At 36.8% G+C, this 17732-nt stretch overlaps 1 protein-coding gene across 16 annotated transcripts in view; it reads right to left on the bottom strand.

The window, feature by feature from the left end:
• The window catches only part of sik3 (SIK family kinase 3), a 444540-nt gene that overhangs the window by 67773 nt on the left and 359035 nt on the right, over nt 1-17732 (bottom strand). For 15 of the 16 annotated variants that reach the window (XR_011889794.1, XR_011889796.1, XR_011889795.1 and 12 more), the window contains 5 exons: nt 17441-17518; nt 13081-13190; nt 11864-12020; nt 3208-3363; nt 1146-1219 (listed from right to left, as the gene is read on the bottom strand). Coding sequence is in view for 3 of the 16 variants with exons in the window: in XM_072283868.1 (XP_072139969.1) it covers nt 1146-1219; nt 3208-3363; nt 11864-12020; nt 13081-13190; nt 17441-17518 (575 nt within the window). In the remaining 13 variants the exon portion in view is untranslated. The remainder of the gene's footprint in view (nt 1-1145; nt 1220-3207; nt 3364-11863; nt 12021-13080; nt 13191-17440; nt 17519-17732) is intronic. The other variant, XR_011889800.1, reaches the window with a different exon arrangement.

The following is a 17732-nucleotide window of genomic DNA, read 5'->3' as shown; positions in this document are numbered from 1 at the left end:
AACTCTTTAAGATATTTATTAAGGTTTATAAAGATAATTTATTTGCACTAAGTAGGAGCATCAAGCATGCCTAGGGTTAGTTAATGCTGAGAATAGATATAACTTATCATTGTTGTCTGCCAGCTTCATTTATTTTATTAACTTGATTTATGTGTAAGATATTATCAAATAAACTTTGTTTTTCTATAGGTTGTTTTGCTCTCAAAAGCAACATGTGTAAGGCAGTGTTTCTGGAGCAAGCAAAGGTTAAATTATTTTTAGTCAGCAAAAACTGAGATAGATGATTTAAATAGAAAGCTATTTATTGGAAGAACAGAACCCAAAAGCTGCCCAACAAGATAAAGCTCACAACAGTCCTTAAAGTGGCATATCATAAATAGAACTGATTTCTTCTTTATACAATTACTAAGCATTATCTGATCTCCCATGGCATTGCTCATGGTAAACTACAATAGATACCTAGTTCCATATGTAATGTATTATTGGAGAAATAAAGATAAGTTGGCCTTTTCTGCTCAGTGCAGGTTCTTGAATGGAAATTATAGATAATTGACATGTGATTAGTGTGCAAAAGTTGCTGGTTCATCAGGCTACAATAATTTTCCTTTTCTGCATAACAATATTTAGATAACAACATTGAAAACACAGAGTGGCATCGTAAAGTGCTTCAGAGATGCACAAGCAAGAAGATAAGCACTAAGCCAGAAAGAGATCTTGAAAACACACCAAAAGATTGTTCAAAAAGGTAGCTTTTAAGGAAGGATAAAGAAAATGCTCCAAGGGTTTTAAAGAGAGGGCATGTCAAAATCTAGGCTACTAGATGTGAGTGATTTAAGGACAAATTGATAAAGGTCAGAGCCACAGAGCGATACAAGACCAGGAAGGAATTTATAAAAAACTTAAGATGAGATGGACTTTGTATGCTGGAGAATAACAACAGAACACAGGATGAGTTGAAGCTTATGGAAGCTGGAGGTCAGAAGTAAGAATTGGAATCATGAAGCAGTGGTTGATACTTTCAGCAGTTGATGGACTGAGGCAAAGCCAAGGCGCGTAGAAGTAAACAGAACAGAACTAGAAATATTCAAGACATGTTTCTTTCTGGGGAAAATCTAAAGGCTCAGCTCACCAGTACTGTTACATACCTTTGCACAGCTTCCTGGTCTGGCTCACCATCTGAGCCCTCCTCATCCACTGGTGTCACAACTGGCACAGCATGCTGTGAGAAAAACGAGTACATACTAATATGCAAGGTATAGACAAACTACAAGGAAAAGGAACCAATAACTGTATATCCCTCACTCCTTGTCCATTCAACCACCTGTCTAAATGCCTTTGAATATCGTAATTATATCCAATTCTTGCTCAGCCACAGTTTTATAAAACTCTGTAAAGTTACCATCAGCTTATGATACTCCAGTGAAAGTAAACCCAGTCAATCCAATCTCTCCTTAAAACAGCAGCACTCCATTCCAGGCAACATCAGGGTGATTTTGTTTTTGGTTCTCTATTACTACAATTTCCCTGTAGCGTCACAACGAGAACTCTACACAGTACACTAAATTAAGTCAAACCAATGTCTTGTATAGCTGCAACATGACATCCTAATCTTATAATCTCAATAAAGTGAAACAAGTGTGCAACATAGCAACATATTTTTAAGGAGAAACATTGTCCTAAGAGAGGGGCACCATGGTGTCAAACAGTCTATAGGAGCACATCAAGGAAATGGAAAGATCATGAATAAAGTACAGCAGTGAAAGACTTTAATTTACAAGATGATTAATTAAATGACTTCTATATATCAATGAATCAGTTAACAACTGCTCAATATGCTACCTATTGGCAAGGAAAGAACATCTCTTGAAATATCTTTAGTGACTTTAAATCAGGAGTTCCCAACCTGGGTCCATGGACCAATCGGTTAATGGTAAGGTCCATGGCATAATAAAGGTTGGAAACTCCTGCTTTAAATAGTTAGGTCAAGGCTATTTGTTTGTACAAGATAAATACTTTTAAAAAGTGCACCAGCGTTTCTAAATATGATGGTACATGGTAGTAATAAAATATTTTACATTCTCTTACAGTTTTCAACAAGGCAAATGCTCTAAATGAAAACAAAGGAAATGTGCTTTCACAAGCAGATGAAAATAGCCACTATCCTGCTCTTCAACAAATCTAATCACCACCTCAAATACCACATACAATTGCTATAAGCTAAGAAAATACAGATATTTTTAAGTTCTACCATGTTCCTAGCTGTGTAGATCTAATGTTTTTATGTAAATAATAACACCTGCTCTTCCTGAGCAACACACAAAATGCTGGAGGAACTCAGCCAGTCAGGGAGCATCTATAGAGGAAAATAAACAGTCGAAGTTTCAGGCTGGGACTCTTCATCAGGGTCGCATCTTGGCTCAAAACACCATACAGCACTGCACCACAGAACCAGGTCCTTCTGCTCATCTAGTCCAAACCAAACTATTATTCTGGTCTCATCAACCTGCACCTAGATCATAGCCCTCCATACCTCTCGTCCATGTACTTACGCAAACTTCTCTTGAACGTTGCAATAAAATCTGCATCCACCACTTCCACTGGTAGCTTGTCCACACTCACACCACCTTCTGAGTGAAAGAGTTCCCTTTCAGTTTCCCTGAAACATTTCACCTTTCACTCTAAAGCTATGATCTCCAGTTCTAGTCTCACACAACCTCAATGGGAAAAGCCTCTCTCAATCTTATCTATACCTATAGGTAAGTGACCAGAACTGCACACAATACTCCAAATCTGGCCTCATCAACATCTTATAAAACTTCTACATAACATCCCATCTCCAGTACTCAATACTGATTCATGAAAGCCAATGTGCCAAAAGCTCTCCTTACAACCCTATCTACTTGTGACACCATTTTCAAGGAGTTATGAATCTGCATTCCCAAATCCATCTGTTCTACAATACTCCCCTCTGCCCTGTCACTCACCGTGCAAGACCTATACTGGTTTGTTCTACCGAAGTGCAACACCTCACACTTGCCTGCATTAAATTCCATCTGCCATTTTTCAGCTCATTTTCTCAGCTGGTCTAGATCTTTGATAGCTGTCACTGTCCACTACGCCTCAATCTTGTGTCATCTGCAAATCTACTGATCCAGTTTACCACAATTTCATCCAGATCATTGATACAGATGACAAAAAAAAACTTACTGGATTCATGGTGACCAAAGGTGAAGGGCCTCTTGGACGTTTGAGTAACTGCTGGGCGTGCAACTGGATGTTGGCTCCACCATCAGAAGCACGACGGCCGAGAGGTCCCATACCATTTAGCAGTTGTAGAGTTGGAGGTTGAAGTAAGGATTGTTCCTTAAGAATTCAAAAGAGAGATGCAAGAACATATACACATCTACAGAGAATTAACATTCTGTTCACTGAATGATGGTAACTTCCTGATTAGAAGCAGCAATAAACTATAATAACTTACCTTAATTACCTTTTTTCAATAATAAATTCACATTAGTCGATGCAGGAATGAATGGGTGAATTGTGTAATTGGAAAACAATTCAATATCAGAATGGAAGGTAATAAAATACCACAGGAAGCAAAAGCAAAGAAACTGAGGACAAAGATAACAAAGAAATTACAAATTAAATGTATACGATGCATGCAAACTCTGGAACGTGGGTTGTTATGCTTGGTTACACAGAGGAAGTTGCTCTGTTGCTTGCTTTAAAAGTTTTCAGTTACACTACTATCTCTGGAGAAACAAACTAACAGGATTCCAAAGTTGCTTCAATCCAGCCAGAACATTATAGGCAATTAAGAGTCATTCATGCTAGTGGGTCAAGAGTTACATTTCGGTCTTACAGCATGAAGATGGAAGATTTTCTTCTATGATGGTCCTTCATGAATGTATTTATTAACAACAATCAGTAAATAATTCTCACTTATTAGTGCTAACATTTTATTGTGGATTTAGTTAGATACTCGAATTCAAATTTCCAAGCTGCCCTTTGAACTAATACCTTAGGTTTACAGTTTGGACCTCAAAATGCCATTCCAGTAACTTAACCAATGGGACTACATTGAACTCGATTTAGCAGCTCTGACCTAAAGAGAGCCCCAGGACTGCATCTTGCCATGCCCAATTTGAAAAGCATGAAAGTGATTGCCTCTTGAAAATTATTAACATGATCTTAATGAATCAATATTTGTATGTCACTACAAAACTGATCTGTGCTGAAAATAAATGTGATATGTACTCAAGCTCAACTTCTCTGATATTTGTTTTATACAGAGAAAATTACTAGCAATCAAAACATTTATAGGATGCTTCATTTTGGAAATGGAATGTTTATCAAATTTGATTTATTAAAATTTCTGCCAATTAAAAGTCCAAAATCTATGCAGAAATACAGTTGTTGGAATGTAATCTTTTTCTCTCTAGAAAGATGATCAAGGACTTCATCATTAAGAAGGAAGTGACGGGGGGGCGTCACGTGATGACGTGGGATTGAGACGTGTAAATCCAGCTCTCCCATAAAAAATCAGCAAAGTACCGGTTAAACAAAACAAAGTTAATAAATACTTTCCGAAAACTATTTATAAACTTTGCAAGACTACTTTACGATATGCCTCGTAAACCGCAACAGAAGAAGTCTGTTGTTGCGAAGCCGCCGCGAGATGGGAAGAAAAAAGGGCCTACTGCAACGATGGAGCCTCGGACTCAGGTTGGATCTCCTTCGAAGGAGATGCATTCTATCTCCGGTGTAGAACAGGGAGTAATGGCTGCGGTAGCGGTCTCTCGGAAGAAGATGCCGGAAATGCGCATGCGCAAAGAAGAGCACATGCGCAAATCGACACAACTCAAACTACAAGAACCGACAGCCACTGCAATTGAAAATGACTCAGAGTCAGAATTGGATTCCGCAGAGAATACAGATGAAGAGGAGGAGGAAGAACTGGAAGAGATTGGAAGTAAAGGAGATGATGGAGACATAAAAGAGGCTTTGTTGCAACTAGCGGCTGAACTAAGAAAAGTAAGAGCAGAGCTTAGAGATATGAAGATGTGCTATAATAAAGCTATGAAAAGACAGGATAAAATGGATAAGAAGCTTCAGAAGATGGAAAGAGTAATGGGGCTTATGAATGATAGAGTGGAAAAAACAGAAAGTGATCTGCTTGTCTGGAACTCGGAAAGAAATCGACTCTTGGAGAAAGTGGACATGTTGGAAAACATCAGTAGACGTAATAATATCAAAATTGTTGGTCTTAAAGAAGGTATGGAGGGAGAAAATCCAATAGAATTTTTTCAAAGATGGATCCCGGAAGTTTTGCAAATGAAAGAGGAGGTTCGATCAATTGAAATTGAGCGTGCACATAGAGCTCTAAGACCAAAACCACAAGATGACCAATATCCACGATCGATCTTAATAAAATTCTTAAGATTTCAAGACAAGGAAAGGATTCTACAGGCAGCTGCCAAGAATAGAAAAGGGCCATTGATGATTCAAGGGAACAAAGTTTTTTTCTACCCTGATATAAGTTATGAACTTTTGAAGAGAAGGAAGAAATTTAATCCAGTGAAAAAAATCCTATGGGATCACGGTTATCAATTTATATTGCGTTATCCTGCAACCTTGAAGATTTTTTTGCCTGGTGGAGAAAAAAGATTTTTTGATGACTACCAGAAAGCGGAGCAGTTTGTGCGAGATTCTTTGAATATTCACCAGATGCAAGAACAAATCCAGGGGAGCAAGATAGATTGAAGATGAAGACTGGGTCAAGAATGGACTTGTTGGATTTTTGGGCGGATGAATACATAAATATATTATTAATTATACGAGGGGGGGAAGAAAGATTAAAATTTGAAGAATACTAATTGGGAATAGTAACATTAATTTTGAGTATATATAATTTTTTTTGTTGCGGGGGAGCTGGAAGAAGCACTGACCAATTGCTACGCTAATCATGTGTGCAAGCGTGGCTTTAGCCACGACCCGCAAAATGGAGGGAGGTAGTGTTGTGTATCTTTTCATTCACAACATTAGTGGGGGGGTATTTTGTTTTTTCTTTTTCTGTATCTTTTTCTTTCTTTTTGCCTGGAGGGTTGGGAGGGGAACACATAGCAACATGGTGAAGTTCAAAGAGATTCCCCAAGGAACTATGAGAGTTGAGAAGATAAGTAATGTTTTAGATTGGAGTAACTTTCTTAAGAATAATGACTAATTTGTTGAATTTTTTGAGTTTTAATGTTAATGGGCTTAATGGACCAGTGAAAAGAAAGAGAATCTTAACACATATTAAGAAAATGAAGATAGATTTAGCCTTTTTACAGGAAACACATTTAACAGAAACAGAACATCAGAAACTAAAGAGAGATTGGGTGGGTAGTGTTGTTGTGGCTTCATTTAATTCAAAAGCGAGGGGAGTAGCAATTTTGATCAATAAAACGTTACCAATTAAAATACAAAATGTAATAACCGATTCTGCGGGGAGATACGTGATTATACATTGTCAACTTTTTTCTGAATTATGGACATTTATGAATATTTATGCACCAAATGAAAACGATGCAAAATTCATACAAGAAGCTTTTTTGAATTTGGCGGATGCACATGAAAAAATATTAATTGGAGGAGACTTTAATTTTTGCTTAGACCCAATCTTAGATAGATCAACTAAGGCTGTTATAAAATCGAAGGTAGTAAATCTAACTTTATCATTGATGAAAGATTTAAATTTGATTGATATATGGAGAAGAATCAATCCTAAAGAAAGAGACTATTCGTTCTATTCTCATAGACATAAAACTTATTCAAGGATAGATTTTTTCCTATTATCAATGCATATTTAACACAAAGTGAAAAATATGGAATATAAAGCAAGAATATTGTCAGATCATTCTCCTTTATTAATGACAATAATAATGACTGATAAGGAAGAAGTGGCTTATAGATGGAGGTTTAATTCAACATTATTAAAACGTCAAGATTTTTGTGATTTTATGAAAAAACAGATCCAATTTTTTTTGGATACAAATTTTTATTCAGTGGATTATAAATTTATATTATGGGATGCGATGAAAGCATATCTGAGGGGCCAGATAATAAGTTATACATCTAAAATTAAGAAAGAATATATGGCAGAACTAGATCAATTGGAAAAAGAGATTACAAAATTAGAAAAAGAATCTCAAAGATATATGTCGGAAGAAAAACGAAGGCAACTTGTCAATAAGAAGTTATAATATAATACGCTTCAGACATATAGAACGGAAAAAGCAATTATAAGAACTAAACAAAGGTATTATGAGTTAGGTGAGAGAGCACATAAAATTCTTGCCTGGCAGCTGAAAACAGAACAAGCTTCCAAAACAATAAATGCAATTAGAACAAGGGCAAATAAAATATCTTATAAACCTCTTGAAATAAATGAAACCTTTAAAAGTTTCTATTCTGAATTATATCAATCAGAATCACAAAATGATGTTAATGAGATAGAAAGGTTTTTATCACAGTTAACTCTTCCAAAATTGAACTCGGAAGAACAGAGGGGATTAGATATGCCTTTTACATTAAAAGAAGTTGAAGAAGCTTTAGAATCACTTCAAAGTAATAAATCTCCAGGAGAAGATGGTTTTCCACCTGAATTTTATAAAAAGTTTAAAGATTTATTATTTCCTCTCTTTATGGAGTTAATACGTCAAGCAGAAAAAACACATAAACTCCCAGAATCTTTTTCAACAGCGATTGTAATAGTATTGCCAAAAAAAGACAGAGACCCTATGAAACCAACATCATACAGGCCTATTTCTTTATTGAATACTGATTATAAAATAATAGCAAAAATTTTATCGAGTAGATTATCTAAATACTTACCAAAATTAATACATATGGATCAAACAGGATTTATTAAAAATAGACAATTGGCAGATAATGTAACTCGGCTACTCAGTATAATTCATTTGGCACAAAAAAGGGATGAGAAGAGTATAGTAGTAGCTTTGGATGCAGAAAAAGCATTTGATAGATTAGAATGGGATTTTTTATTTAAAGTATTAGAAAAATATGGGTTAGGAACATCTTTTATAAATTGGATTAAAACTTTAAATTCTAACCCTAAAGCTAAAGTAGTGACAAACTCTCAAATTTCAACACCATTCCAGTTAAAAAGGTCAACTAGACAAGGTCGTCCACTATCACCTGCTTTATTTGTATTGGCGATAGAGCCATTAGCAGAACTAATTAGAATTGATCCAGATATTATGGGTTTTATAGTTAACCAAGAGGAATATAAAATTAATCTTTTTGCCGATGATGTTTTGATATATTTAACAAACCCACAACATTCGTTACATAAATTATCTTCTAGATTGGATGAATATGGGAAGGTATCAGGTTACAAAATAAACTGGGATAAAAATGAAATTTTACCTCTTACTAAAGGAGACTATAGTCAATGTCGATTAGTAACCCAATTTAGATGGCCGGTAAATGGTATAAAGTATTTAGGTATAAGACTTGATAATGATGTAAAGAATTTATATAAATTTAATTATTTGCCACTGTTGAAAAAAATTCAAGAAGATCTTGACAAATGGATGATACTACCAATAACATTAGTAGGTAGAGTCAATGTTGTAAAAATGAATATATTTCCTAGATTACAGTATTTGTTTCAAACATTACCAATACAATTGCCACAGAAATTTTTTCAAGAGTTAAATAAATGTGTGAGAAAATTTCTTTGGAAAGGTAAAATGTCAAGAATATCATTGGAAAAATTGACATGTAAATTTGAATTAGGAGGGTTACAACTTCCAAACTTCAAGAATTATTATAAAGCAAATCAACTTAGATTTATTGCATCCTTCTTCGATGATCAAAAACCAGCATGGATTAAAATAGAATTAGACAAGATAGGAGAAAATAGACCTGAAGATTTTATATATAAATGGGAACCTAAATGGATACGGGAAAAGAAAGAATCTCCTATATTAATACATTTGATTGATCTATGGAATAAGATAAATGTTGATAATGAAATACAGAAATCTTTATTAGCAAGGAGACCTTTGTTCCAAAACAGACTTATTCCTTTCACAATGGACAATCAACTTTTATATAATTGGTACCAAAAAGGGATTAAATTTATAGGAGATTGTTATTAACGAGGTATATTGATGTCATTTGAACAACTAAAGGATAAATATAAAATATCAAATAACACTTTCTTTTGTTACCTTCAATTAAGGGCTTACTTAAAAGGTAAGCTGGGTCAAACGATGTTTTTGCCAAAATCTAATGAAATTGAAATTTTAATTCAAAAAGGGAAAAGTAAAAAATTTATTTCTTGTATGTATAATTTGATTCAAAAACAGACAATTAAACAAGGAATCCATAAGTCAAAACAAAAATGGGAAACAGATCTGAATATTAATATTGATGGAACAAATTGGTCAAGACTCTGTCTTGACAGTATGACAAATACAATAAATGTTCGACTTAGATTAGTACAATGTAATTTTTTACACCAATTATATATTACACCACAAAAAATAAATAGATTAAATTCAAATCTATCCGATAAATGCTTTCGGTGTAATCAAGAAATTGGTACTTTCTTACATTCTACTTGGTCTTGTTTTAAAATTCAACCCTTTTGGATAAATTTAAGAGTCTTACTGGAACAAATTACTAGAACTCAACTTCCACATAACCCTGTATTATTTCTATTAGGTGATATTGAAGGGATAAAGCCAAAACTTAAATTGAATAAATATCAGAAAGAATTTATAAAAATTGCATTGGCAGTAGCTTAGAAGACTATAGCAGTTACTTGGAAATCTGATTCGTATTTTCAAGTATGAATCGTTGGAATAATGAAATGGCTAGTTCTATTCCACTCAAAAAAATTACTTATAATTTAAGAGACAAATATGTAACATTTTTGAATATTTGGCGCCCTATTTACAAAAGATAGGATGGCATATTTAAGTACTCCGATAAAGATCTTGGTCCCTTGGGGAAAGTAACGAATAAGTATACCAATTTTATTTTGAATTCCATGGAGCATGTGGAAACCTTCCAATACCCAGGCGGCTCTCTTTTTTTTCTTCTTTTCTTTTTAGGTAGGACTTTATATGAGGGGGGGAGGGTTAAGGGGAGGGGGGAGGGTAGATATTATCTTTTCATGTATTCTTTTTGAAAACTTAATAAAAATTATATTAAAAAAAAAGAAGGAAGTGACGAGTTTTCATCTTGTATTATGAACTCATCATTTAGGTTAACATCTGCAATTATCATGTTCCTTTTTCTTCCCTAGAATTACTTCACTAACAAATATTTGTTGCAGTTTATTGGATAATAGGTCTTCCTTTGCAAGCGTGAAAGGAGTTGAGGAGTTTAATTCCCAGAATGTTTCCTACTTTTTTATTGGGATAACTCTGGGAATCACTGCCCAATGACCATTTAAAGAAAAGGAACTTTGGGGGTGGTATTGAGAACCTCATGGCAAAGGAAGTACATTCCCTCACAAACTACCCTCTACACATCCCATCAGCCATGACCTTCTTCACCCTTGGCAGAGTCTGAGGTTCCCACACTGGTCTTATTAGTCACCTCAGAACCTTCAAAACTTAGGTGAAAGTCATTTCAATCCCAACATGAAGAAATCATGTTTATTCCTCTCATTTACACATATTCACAAATTACTGATCCAAATTCCACAATTCAATGACTTTCATTTATTAAATCTTTTATGAAACTGATATTTTAAGTTGTATAATTTATACCCGAAAACCCTGCACATACTTATTGTATTTCTAAGCTCCTCATAATGACTATGTTGATTTCTGGATCTGTTCACATGATGAGAGATTTCCATTAATTAAATTCATAATTTGCATGGAATTAAGATGCTGTCAAGTGGTTCCCTCTTCAACCTTGTCTGCGGAAACAGCTTAAATTTCTCTCTTTAATGTCTCCCCCCCCCCCCCTTCAAAGGTAGACGGGGTTCTATCAAGGTTCCTGATCTGAAATGGCACTCAAAACTGCGTTTTTTAAATGGCGGATGAGTTCCCGCTCCTGGAGTTCGCCAGCCAGCCAGCCGTTTTCCAACATTCTCCAGGCGTGGCTTGAAAGATGGCACTTTTGGGGTGCGGCCCGGTAGATGTTGCCAACCGAGGCATCGTGGGAGAAGGAACATCAGGATTTCGCTGTGGCGGATATGCGGATGGAGGTCTCTGTAGTTGAGTGATCACACTCCCTCTTTCAATCTTGATGGTGAGGAGAGTTTGCTGCTGATTCTCAAGTCAGAGAATCTCAGAATAAAAAGTGAGGCAGCAGATTGTAAAGCCGTAACAGCGACTGTTAGTCTGCCCTTTCACAGTGACATATCTCTGTCTCGTGTTAGTGAGAGAGCCTGTGGCATGACAAACTGTTGGGTAAACAATAGTTTTTGCTGACTGCAGATAATGGTCTCACTTTGGGTGCTTTGCTATTGCTTGGTGGGGGGGTGATGGGGGAGGTTGATGCTTTGCTGCTGCTTGCACAGGTGAGGGGGCTTTGGGGTTCTACTGTTTTTCTGTTGTTCATTCTATTGGGGTTCTTCTGTTTTTTTTTATGGATATCTCCAAAGACCGAATATTTCAGGTAGTATACTGTATACATTCTTTGATAATAAATGGAACCATTTGAAATCTTGTGACTGAGATTTCTGGTTACAGAATGTCTGGAGTCAACACTGACAAATGGTTGGAACTTCCAATGTGGGGACGCGACTGATCTTTAGCTCAGGGACTGTAGAGTATTTCAGTTAAACCTCATCTATTACTTACTAATAAATTAAGTAGCAGCATCATACCTTGTACTCCAATTGTGTGGCTGGCTGTAAATTCTGTGTGGGAAGCATGTTCTGCATTAAATTAACATTTGGAACAACTTGCAGGAAAGGAGCCTGAGGCACGGTACGTGGAAAACCAGGCAGGTGACATTTCTGCAGATCTTCCGGAACTTCAGTTCTGCATTATTAAACAACCAGAATTTCATTAATTATAATTAGCTTTATTATTTAATTTCTTTATACAGTAAACCACGTTCTTCCAAAGCTGGGAATTTACATTATATTGAGCTTGCACAAGAAGTGGTAGCTTCATCAGATCATCCAGACATTGGGGTCAAAGAGTGAGCATCTGTAACTTGTTTTTCTACTATGATTTGAGGAGAGGGATGGGTCTGTGGAATCACAGCTGGGTTTTATCATGTCCTTGTATTGCCTACCAATTTAAAAAAAGTTGCTTGAAAGAATCTTTTGATTACAGTTAATCTTAGGAAACGTATGCAATTTTCCACCTCCACAGCACTAGGTCTCCACATTCTGGCAGAGCACACTGATCTGTTTCTAATTGGAACCTTTCCGTACACATTTTGTGCTGCACCAAGTTATGCTTTATCAACTACACCACTGGGGGCATTGTAACACCATCTTTTAAAACATGAAAGCTGCAAGTTTTCCAGCAAAACTGTTTAACTTTTGACTTATAAAATAACATAACAGAAGTTCAAAAAGTAGTATTCAAATTGTGTATTCTATCCCCATTGTTCAAACTCTCCAGATCCTGAGAAATTCCAAGTATATATCACATCTATGCATACCTCATTTACCTAATTTTCCAGTCGAGTGCAATTCCCATTCTATACAAATTCCTTTTCCCTTTCTTCTTGCCTCACTCAACCTCAGTTGCTGTACAATTTCTATATCTGCACATAAGTTTCATTTGTATTGTTGAACATACATCTCCTAAAACATCAAGAAAGTCTAAAAGTAAATTTAAGATGCATATTGCAAAAGGCTCTCACATTTGCTATATCCGAAAACAATAAATGAGGAATGAAATCACCTTTCCTCTCGCTAATACGTACTTTTTAATCTTATCACATTTCCCAAAAAAAAGAGCCAGTCAGTCTTTACATTGGAATGACTACATTCAGTGTGGATTAAATTTAATTGTGCAGCCATCCAATAATATTTTTTATACGTACTGGTTCTGCAGGCAAAATTACTAAAATGTTAGTACTAACCTAGGGTCAGCAACTCCAACAGTATGTCTTCTCATGGAGAGATATCGCGCCAACGCTTCTGGTGACGGCTCTTCACCTTCATCGCTATCAAGATTCATGTTGCCATCAGTCTAAGGAGGTAATATAACATTACATGTGATAAGTGGCTATTACAACAAAATCCACTGGCATTAATCTCCTTCATCACAATCAAGCTGAATCTGATATTTCAATTCTAAATCAAATTTAGATTTGATGGAATAAAATCTCAATCTTTGTAAAGTATCTCTGAATCTATAAATTTTGTTAATAGGAGTTATAATGCTTCAAAGATCCTCTCAAAATTCTATTCTAATTAAAAGTAATACAATTAAACAAGTAAATTAAACAATTAGACAAAATCATAAGAATATAGCTTCTTGCAATGACTAACTTGGAAAATACCACGGCAACGTTCAATTGGAATTAGAATTATAAGAAATAACAATAATTAAGAAGATTTTGGTTAATTTGTTTGTAAACCCACACTCGAGCTAAAACTATATTAAGTTAACATCAAAAAAAATCAATTTATAATATGCTTTATCAACTACACTAAGATGATGTGCAGGTATTACCCATTTTCAAGACTCTGCACTCCATTTCTTAAATAGTTGGGTAGAAAATGTCTGCAGTGAGTAAGGTATGACTGAAAACCAAATATTCCCATTATAATACAGGTGTCCCCCGCTTTTCGAACATTCGCTTTACAAAACCTCACTGTTACGAAAGACCTACATTAGTTACCTGTTTTCGCTAACAGAAGGTGTTTTCACTGTTACGAAAAAAGGCAGCGCGCGTCCCAAGCAGCCGCTCCTCCCCCGGATTCAGAACTGCATTCTAGCCGGCATTGCTTAAACACATGCCTGTGAGCAGCCGTTAGCAAGATGAGTCCTAAGGTATCGGAAAAGCCTAAAAGAGCTCGTAAGGGTGTGTTACGTACCCCGTAACTGGCTTGCCAAACCGGCAGAAATGGACCACTCATTGGAGTCTGGATTACTGGGACTAATAAAGTTTTATTAAAGAAATAAGTAACACAGTACTCTAATCGTAAGGATATAAATGCAACAGGTTAGCAATGATAATACAGACATGTACACAGAACTAGGGTAATAGGGATCAACCAAGCTCTATCGCAGTCCAGGGGTAAAATGATCAGTCTTAAGTGACGCAGAGTTCAGTTCAGCTTAGTGCAGTTTGCAGCAATCGCTGTTGTGCCGTTGGAGAGAGAGAGAGAGGGAGGGGGATGCAATTTGATTCAGGCAGACCTTAGATGTCTTCGCAGTTGGTTTCGGCGGACCCTTTTATGTCTTCTATCCCGCTATGGTCACCGACTGTGACCCCTCCGTTCTGGATATGATCGTCCTTCTGTGGTGAACCCGGCAAGGGCGGACACACACACCAGGTCCCCACCGATTGTACCTTTACACCCTGTGAGCCTATGGTCGGTTCCCGCGAACCGGACCTCCAAACTCCCACCAACTTGTGGGGGCACATCGCTCTTCCCAGGGTCTCGTTATCTCATGGTGTGTGTCGTGCCTTAGCCAACCTTTTCTTTTTATCCCCCTGCTGGGGTATCGCCTGTCCATCAAACTTCAAACAGTTCAGGTTCAAAGCAACCGGTCTGTCAATATTCTGAATTGTGTTTCTTTTCCGTTAATCCCTCTCTCATTAGCATTTTGAATATTCCTCCATTGTCTCTCTTATCTCTCCAATTAGCATCAATCGTCCGATAGCTTGGTTTGGCGTCACAGGTGTTACACTTAGTGTAAACTAGACATAATTAAGCGTTTCGATTGTGGTGGACAAAGTAAGGACAAAGTGAGTTTGGCTTGTGGAAGTTGACGAAGATGATGTTGAAGAGGTTTTGGCATTCCATGACCAAGAACTGATAGATGAAGAGCTGATGCAATTGGAAGAGGAAAGGATAACAATCGAAACTGAATGCAGTAGCGAACGAACCGAAAGTGAAGTCGTCCAGGAACTGAACGTGAAGCAACTACGTGAGATTTTCACTGCAATGATAAAGTACGACTTTAATTTTGAAAGGGTACGTCGGTTTAGGGCATATTTGCAAGATGGTTTGAGTGCTTACAAAGAATTGTATGATAGAAAAATGCGCGAGGCTAAGCAGTCAAGCAAGCCTTCCACATCAGCTACAGCAGACGACGAACTCCGACCATCAACATCGAGGCAGGCAGACATAGAAGAAGACCTGCCTGCCCTGATCGATGAGATGACACCCCAGTGTCCCACCACCCCAAGCCCCCGGCCGCGGACTGATACGCTGCTGCGGAGAATGCAGGGGTAGCCGAACGCACCCAGCACATTTTTAAGAAAAAAGCCGAAATAAACAAGCTAATTAATTAGGTGCCGCCCAGCACGTAAATGTCAGCCCAGATCAGAGGCGACTGCCTATTGCGTCACCTCTGATCTAGGCCGACAGTTATGTGCCAGGTGGCACCTAATTAATTAGCTTGTTTATTTCGGCTTTTTTCTTAAAGGTGTGCTGGGTGCATCCCAGCTACCGCTGTACCGCTGCATGCTTCACGGATTGGTATCGGTCGGCGGCCTGGAGGGTGGGGACCACTGCACCACCCTAACCTCCGATGACTCAGCCTAACACACCATCATCAGTGTGCTCGGTGCTGTCTTCCCAATTCCGGTAAGTGATACTACACTGTACATACATTATTTCTACTTTATATAGGCTGTGTATTTTTACGCGTTATTTGCTATGATTTGGCAGCTTCATAGCTTAAAGGTTACTGGAGAGAGTGTTTCTGCCGAGAGCACTTGCGTGAGATTTTCACTACAGAGAACAGTGCGGCAATGATTGTAAAGAAGTATTTCTACTTTATACAGGCTGGGTATTTATCATTTCATTCCTGCTTTTACTATATGTTACTGTTATTTTAGGTTTTATGTGTTATTTGCCATGATTTGGTAGGTTATTTTTGGGTCTGCGAACGCTCACAAATTTTTCCCATATAAATAAATGGTAATTGCTTCTTCGCTTTACGACATTCCGGCTTACGAACTGTTTCAAAGGAACGCTGTACCTTCGGATGCGGGGAGGGGGGGGGACTTGTATAACATAATTGATCATCACCTATTACAATATCAAAACATTTTCACATAAAAAAGGCCATGGCACCAAGAAACTAATGAATCTACTTGAGATATGTCAGACATAAAAATGTAAAATTCTTGGTACGTAAAGAGAAAGCTAAAAAGGGAGGAAGAAGATTTTTAAATTTCATCAAAGGCTGATGGTATCCGGCCAAGAACAGCATTTTTGCCACATCCAACAGCCCATGACAGAGTGGTGGTCGTCTGCCTTAAACCACTGCAGTACATATGGCAAAGTTACTCCCACATTGCTGTTAGATATCCAATTCAGAATCTTGATCCAGTAATTAGGTAATTCTAATATATTTCTAAGTCAGATGGGGGTGGGACACAGGAGGATAAGTTGCCAGGATGATTTTCCCAAGTCACTGTTACTCTTGACTATGGGAGAAAAGTGCCATAAAAGTTGTGTTGAACTGGAAAGAGAATTTTGTACATGGTAAATACTTTGGTAACAGTACATTCTTAGTGGAAGGGTTTAACTTACAAGTAGATGGGTAAAGGATCAATTAAGCAGATGTATTGTTCTGGATGGTGTTGAAATTCTTGAGTGTTAGAACAGTATTCATTCTGAAAATTAATGATTATTCTGTCACATTCCCTTTGTGCAGCTTGTAAATAAAGAAAATATTTTGAGAAGTCAAGTGAATCGCTCACTACAGAACACTCAGCCTCTGAACCCTTCTGTCACAAAGGCATTCATTCATGAGACTGGTCTGGTCAAGATTTTGGGAATATTCCTATAATTTCATGACAAGAGGTGAGATTATCTTATGGTGGAGATAATCGTTGCTTGGTCTTTGAGAATTGTTCATCTAAATGGCCTTTTCTCTTTAGACGTTCTTATGTAATTTTTACTTTTTTTGTCAAAATCCAAAATTTTGGTCACTGGTCGATTCTACTGACGATCAATGAAAGAAAGCTAACACATGTGATTGCTGTTGTAACAAATATAAAGACCTTTCAATAAGGTAATCCATGACCAATAAACCTGTTTATTCATAACAGTGAAGCTTTGTGAATTTTTCAATTTCTTTATATACATGAAAGAAAGAATCAAGCATTTCAACAAGATAACTCAATTAATTCCAAGATTTTTCAATATTATGCAAGTATGGGTAACACTGGAAGAAAATGTTCAATGACTCAATAGCAGAGCAGTAAGTATTTATCATAAAACATTCAATGATGCAAAACAGTCATAACTGACCTGCACTATCTGGTTCTCTGGATTGATGAGCTGTACCTGTGGCACATTCAGACTTAATGTGTTACCTGTCTGCTCAGTCTGATGGATTGATCATAGGAAAAACAGAAAAGAAGCAGTCAGTTCCTCCACACTGTAAACCTACACGAAAGTAAAACGATTTCATATCTAAAGACTTCAGTTCAGCTACCTGTGAAAACACTAGCTTTAAAGTACAATGGACAGATAACAACTGAACAATGATGAACAAGGCAGAGATGCAGTCCACAAAAAAGGCAAGGACTTATGAATTAAA

Source organism: Mobula birostris, chromosome 20, assembly GCF_030028105.1.
Source record: "Mobula birostris isolate sMobBir1 chromosome 20, sMobBir1.hap1, whole genome shotgun sequence".
Classification (NCBI taxonomy): domain Eukaryota; kingdom Metazoa; phylum Chordata; class Chondrichthyes; order Myliobatiformes; family Myliobatidae; genus Mobula; species Mobula birostris.
This window is presented reverse-complemented; position numbering and strand designations above follow the sequence as displayed.